Here is a 7,063-nt window from a genome sequence, read left to right on the forward strand (position 1 = left end):
AAGTACTGATACTTGCCCAAGTCCTCACAGATACAAGTACCGATACTTGCCCAAGTCCTCACAGATACAAGTACCGATACTTGCCCAAGTCCTCACAGATACAAGTACCGATACTTGCCCAAGTCCTCACAGATACCAGTACTGATACTTGTCCGAGTCCTCACAGATACAAGTACTGGTACATTTTTGTTTATCGTCAAGCGACAGTTTTAGTAAAACAATACAGACTAATTATTTCAGGACAGTGGTGGAGAGCCAGAGCCAGGTCCCAGCTGCAACCCTGGTAGTTCTCCTGAAAATGCCAAGTATCGGCACTGGTATCTGAACTGGTATCTGGACATCCCTAATATATAGCCTATATAGTCTATTGAATAGACTAAACACAACGTTGCAGCAAAGATAAAAAAAATCTCAGCATGCTTCGGCATACATTTTAAAGACATTCATATCATCTACGGTGAAGAGAGAGAGAGAGAGAGATGTTATTAAACGTCTTTATTCCTTTTGTGCCTGTCATAGAGACATGACATGCTTCCAGACCTCACAGTTTTAATGTACTCGTTAGCCAATAAAAGGTTTCACCTCCACCTAACCGTTCCCTGTTGCTGTTGATGGCTAATATGCTACAGCCCTCTGCTATATCATGTCACTTATTAGATCTGCTTGTCCACGAGCAGTCTTCTCCTGGCCATACACGTTATGATCCAATTGCCTGATGCAAGAATAATTTTTGATATTCTGTTTATTGTTTCCACTGTAATTCTGATCGCCTTCATCTTTGGTGTACGAAACCAATCAATTGGATAGGTTGGAGGATTACCATCGCCTTCCATCCCAATTGAATGGTGGTTTCATCCAAGCCATCGGGCAGCTGCAGGTTGAGGTACATTGTGTCGCTTCAAGCGAACGTTTTGGTCTTCTGATTGTTTAAAATGATTGTATGGAAGGTCAGCCTGGGCACCATTGCATTGAAGGTCAGCCTGGGCACCATTGTATGGAAGGTCAGCCTGGGCACCATTGTATGCAAGGTCAGCCTGGGCACCATTGTATGCAAGGTCAGCCTGGGCACCATTGTATGGAAGGGCAGCCTGGGCACCATTGTATGGAAGGTCAGCCTGGGGACCATTGTATGGAAGGGCAGCCTGGGCACCATTGTATGGAAGGTCAGCCTGGGGACCATTGTATGGAAGGTCAGCCTGGGGACCATTGTATGGAAGGGCAGTCTGGGCACCATTGTATGGAAGGTCAGCCCGGACACAGATGAGAGTAGGGACAGAATTAGCCTGGACCGAATAGCTGACTTGGGAGGCTACTGCCTTTCCACTGCGCTTACAGCTAAAAAAAGAGCAATGCCGTGAGAAAAAAAAAGAAGAGATGTCTAAAGTAAATGAAGTCATTAATTAATTCCCTGCCGTCAGTGTTATTTAATTTTCTGAACGTGAAGAAAGCGCGTTCCCTGATTTATTGGTAGGGACACAGCAGGGTACGATTCGTACTATATACTCACTCTGCGGGAATGCAAACACAACTAGCAAGCGGCATGGTGTCTCGCAATGAGTGTTTTCTCCAAATAAGCTTCGTACGCCTCTCCTACACTCTTCAGGATCCGTATTTAATGAAGCCTTTGATTTGGCCACCCAGTGAACCAGCCGAAGCAAATGAGTCAGTTTGCGAAGACTGAAGGAGTTAATCTGGCTTGCTGCCGTTCAGATTAGCGCCCCGTACTGTTCCATTGCTTAACCCCTTTGTTTCCCAAGTAGATTTTGACCTTTTGGGGCGACTAGCCTATTTTAAGTCCTCGTGCTTGATGCCCCGTGCGGTGAGAATATCGACCGACACTGCAGCAGAGAACTAGGAGTGCACACTTGTGCGTGTTCTTAGTTGTCAGACCGCGCTGTTGAATTGACAGATTATTTATAGAGTTATAGTGAACTTAATTAAAGCATACTGACACTGCAAAACCTGGCCTGAGAGTCAAAGATATCTGAACATAAGGGGTTACCCATTTTTATGGCCACTTGGAGAATTCAGCTATATATATATATATAAATGCGACGCCTTCCATAGGTGGGGTATAGAATGAAGGCCTAGAGGGGCTGTAGCAACATTATAACATGAGCTGGTGGACCTACAGGTCAGCTTGAGCTGCTTGAGTTCCATTATATTCATTAATATAGTACCGGCATCTTCCATGGTGGGGTAGGGAATGATTGTCTATAGGGACTGTAACAACATTATGGCATGAATTGGTGACTGTAAAGGTCAACTTGAGTTCCACTATGATCATTGTTATAGCACTGGCATATTCCATTGTAGGGTACAGGAAAGTGGTCTACAGGGAGTGTAACAACATTATGGCATGAGCTGTTGGCTCTACAGGTCAACTTGAGCTGCTTGAGTTCCACAATGATCAATATTATAGCACTGGCATCTTCCATGGCGGGGGTACAAAATGAGGGCCTAGGGGGACTGTAACAACATTATAGCATAAGCTGGTGGCTCTACAGGTCAACTTGAGCTGCTTGAGTTCCACTATGATCATTATTATAGCACTGTCATCTTCCATGGCGGGGTACAGAATGAGGGCCTAGAGGGGCAGCAACAACATTATGGCATGACCGGTCAACTTGAGCTGGTTGAGCCACCATGCTGTACATATGACATCCTTCATGGTGGGGTATAGAATGAGGGCCTAGAAGGGCTGTTATAACATGAGCTGGTGGCTTTACAGGTCAACTTGAGCTGCTTGAGTTCCACTATGATCATTATCATAGTACTGGCATCTTTTGACACTGCAAAATCTGGCCTGAGATTCAAAGACATCTGGTTATGAAGGGGTTACACATTTTTAAAGGGAAATCATCTGCTTATGTTCCATTTTATATATATGACATCCTTCATGGTGGGGTATACAATGAGGGCCTAGAAAGGCTGTTATAGCATGAGCTGGTGGCTGTACAGGCCAAGCTAGCCACATGCCTGTTGTTCAGGTTGGCAGCTCATGTCATTAACTCTTTTGTTCCCAAACTATGTTAAACTTTTTTTATGATAAAGAACCCACATTTTTATGGTGCCATTGCTGTGAGACTGCAGCCATCTGTGGTCCTTGTGGATTTCATAGCACAAGAGAGGTCTAAGGTTCTAAGAGAGGTCCGTACAAAGTGAGGAGGATGCACAGGGACCAAAGCAGTGATTGACCGTAATCAGCCACCAATCAGAAATCAGCCTTCATGACTCCAACCATTCTAACCCACCTGAAATGTTCCGATTACCTCCTAGGGCTTCCTGCACAGCACTGCTCCTTGTACCTACTCATTAAAGTGTCATTCCACCTGAAAAATGACTTTGCAGTTATGTGCAACCGCAGATATTTTTAGGGAATTGTGGTGGCGGGCTCCCAGTTCCGTCTTTGTTCCCATCATTTTGTTCCTTCACCAGAGGAGCTTACACTCTATTGCCCCCCAACACAGCCACACGCACGCCCGCGCACAGACAAATCCACACCTTTCCAAATACAATGTTATCATATTAGATTGCACTGGCAGCAGGCTACCTCACCTAAATCAGGAAAATAGAAAGGAATGGACCGGAATTTTCCATCTGGTTGACCTAACAGCGAGACGCATTGTAACTCTGCGCTAATGCGATTTTCACCTCCTGCGCATTCGCCTCATCACAATCATGATATATTTCTACAATAAGATGTACTTCTTCATTGTAAGTAAAGAGTTCCTCGCGTGTGCGATTCTGCTTTCCCATTGTACAATGTATCGTTACTTCTTCTCATTTAAGACACCAACATATACCGTAGCTCTGTACAGTTTGGATTAACGCAAGCCTTAACGTTATATGCAGCCTCTAAACCAAAAAATTATTATGTGAACCTTCATAAGAAAAATATTGACGGTGTTTTTTGCGTTATTTCTTCTTTATCGGGTCATTACAAATATACAGAAACAGACAGAAGAAAAGAACAAAAGGTTTTTTTTTTTTAATTTGCACTCCGACGGAGTAACTGAGATATAATTAATGAACCGGATTCGGAGAACTCCAGAATTTCAACTCCCAGTCATCCCGTGGGGAATTGGGTCTATTCTACTCTAATTACACCTAAAGATGCTGCATTGCAAATAGCTTGAGAGACAGCGGCGCAACATCATTTCAGAGAGGCAGCGGCCGTGCATCTGTATGAGATGTACATATTTATCCACTGCAGGCTCAGAAAATTACGAGCTGATTTAATGCGTTTGCTATCATGTTCTGTCTGGGAAGCTACGTGCAGTGTCCCTTATGCTTGAGATAGAAATCAAATGCTGTTTTAAGGTGGATCTAAACCCAAGAAGAAAGTGTGATCTATTGCAGCTTGCCAGACCTTAGATGTGGTGGCTGTATTAGTTTTAATTTTCTATTTTCTTTCCCTTTGATCTGGTGATCCTGCCAGTAACACACTTTCTGTCTTAGGGTGCCCATACACCTGCCGATTATCGTACGGTAATAGCGGGAAATCCCGCGATCGTACGATAATGCTGCTGTCCTAGGGTGGCTATGCAGCCTACACTCTTTTGGGAAGGAGTGCCACAAACTTTGACCCAACAAGGTGAAAGAGCGTTCAAGAGGTCAGGTACTGATTTTTTTTGCTACAGAACCAGCAAGCCCACTGGGGATACTTCACAAATAAAGTACTTGAAGGGTGAAAGGTGCCATAATTCAACCCAAAATAACCCACTCATACAGTATATAAGTTGTGACTGACCCTTTTAAATAATTGTGCAGCGTTGGTAACAGACTAGCAAATAGGAACCGACAATCTATATTAAAGTTACTCCAGCCCAGCTCCTGGCAACCAGTGAAATTGCTGGTTGTCAGGAGCTGAGTAGGACACTGGCAAGAGCATCTCAGGTTGCTAAGAGCCGGGCAGGGAGATGTGTATGGCCCTGACCATGGACCTCTTCATTGCATTGATTTGTGAGGTCAGGTACTGACTGGATGGGAAGACCTGGTTCACAGTCGGTGTTCAAGCTCATTCCAAAGGTGTTCAGTAGGGTTGAGGTCAAAGCTCTATGTAGTCCATTCAAGTTCTTCTACACCAAACTGGTCAAACCATGTCTTATTGGACCTGGCTTTGTAACAGGGGCACAGTCATGGTTTAACAGAAATGGCCCCTTCGCCAAGATGTTACTACAAGGTTGGAAGCCCACCATTGTCTACTATGACTTTGTATGTTGTATTATTAACAGAACCCTTCACTGGATATACCTGAACTCAGTCATTTAAAGAGGGGCCTATATATTTGGACAATGCAATGCGTTTCCCTGACTCACTCAATACCTACCCATTTGGACATTTTTCAATGGGGTGGAAGAAATGTCTGTCCAAAGACAACAGTTGCCCAGTGGGTTTTGTTTTGTTCAATCACAATATCCAGAGACTGTAAAAGGCGCAACCTGAGGGATAGGTGTCTTTTCTCAGCTATGGTAAAGATGTGACTTTGTAATATGGTCATTTGTCACTGCTGGCCACCCACGGTCTGACCATAGACCACTTCTCTGCCACTTTTAAAAAGCACTTTGTACATTGGTGCATCTCAGAATGAATAATGACAATATAAGACTCAAAGTCAGCTGCTAATCTCACACTCGGTTGTTTCTGTGTCTTTCAGATCTTAGTAAATGTGGGCAACTTTTTCACTTTGGAATCGGTGTTCGTGGCCCCAAGGAAAGGAATCTATAGCTTCAACTTTCACGTCATAAAGGTTTACCAAAGCCAAACAATACAGGTAAGCAAAACTTCTTATATATGGCATCCTTGAAGTAGACCTTCCACCCCAGCTCCTAGGCGAGGATGACATCAACCTCCTTCCAGCCAGACCTTGAGGAATGTGGAGTAGCCAAAATCTCAGGAGAAGCCAAGATGTTTTAACATCTTCTCAGGAGATGTGGGCTACCTAGTGATCCCAGGGATTTGGTCGGTAGGAGGATGACTTCACCCCCTGCACTACAGAAGTCAGGGAAAGGTGAATAAACGGACCTTGCCTGAAGTGGCATGTTCAAAGCTAAAAGTGTCTTTATAATTTTGTCCAGAGTAGGGAAGGGATATAGTCCCATGTTAGTTTTAGTTTTGCTGTCTGAGTGCCACTGGGGAGAAATTGAAATCACTTAAATCAAATTGTAAAAATCAGATGGTGTTGTATGAAACAATGACTAGAGGAGATCCCATTATATCTAAGACACCGTAACATGAGTGCTGTACAATCCTACACATTGTTCTCTATGGCAGCCAGTAGGTTCGTACAGTCAGAATCATTATGTGTGCTGAGTAATCCTACAATCTCTTATGGACACTCACCATTGGATTGTCCAGGCTTCAATTATGTGTGGGGTGACCTTGTATGAAAATGACAACTTAAATTGTATGAAAAGGCTGCATCAGGTGCAATGTGCTTTATAATTCAGTCACGGGTGGATACAGATGGATTGAATTACCCAATGGCTTCTCATATTGCTTTAGCCAATGGCTTCTCATATTGCTTAGGAACTGTGGTGCTGAGATCGAATTGCTGGTGTTCTCAGCTCCTCCCCCTCCAAGATCATTACCTAGCTGAGATTATTTTCAAAAAGCTCCACCTTTTATCATTAAACAGCCATCACTGGGCTCCCATCAGTGACTCTTCCCAGGCTGAGATGATGTAATTAGTCTGCTGCAGGCAGGAGGAAGCATTTGTACATTGGTACAATGTGGACAATGTCCTGGTGTTCTATCAAAGTTTGTGACTCGGTAGGAATGTGTGACTGGTGACTTGGTCACACACTTTAACGTAATCCCGCCCAGTTTTTGGGCGTTTGAATATGTGACCGACAAAAGGTGAAGAATTCCAAAGCTCTCTCACCTGTTCCAGAGCAGATTGGCATCGCAGACGGTATGTGCAGGAGGACCGATCTGCCCTGGACCAGCTGATCGGTCCTGAAATGTCACTTCTATCCGACTTTGTGGAATGTGAGATCGCACTCACAAAGTCGGATAGAAGTGACATTTCAGGACCGATCAGCTGTTCCAGGGCAAATCG

The 7,063-nt window shown here is 44.1% G+C and overlaps 1 protein-coding gene across 1 annotated transcript in view; it reads left to right on the forward strand.

The window, feature by feature from the left end:
* The window catches only part of LOC108796306 (cerebellin-4), a 20,561-nt gene that overhangs the window by 4,874 nt on the left and 8,624 nt on the right, over positions 1–7,063 (forward strand). Inside the window, exon 2 of the mRNA XM_018567765.1 lies at positions 5,660–5,776. Within this exon, the coding sequence (XP_018423267.1) occupies positions 5,660–5,776 (117 nt within the window). The remainder of the gene's footprint in view (positions 1–5,659; positions 5,777–7,063) is intronic.

This window comes from Nanorana parkeri, unplaced genomic scaffold (genome assembly GCF_000935625.1).
Source record: "Nanorana parkeri isolate BGI_ZX_2015 unplaced genomic scaffold, ASM93562v1 scaffold1089, whole genome shotgun sequence".
Lineage (NCBI taxonomy): Eukaryota > Metazoa > Chordata > Amphibia > Anura > Dicroglossidae > Nanorana > Nanorana parkeri.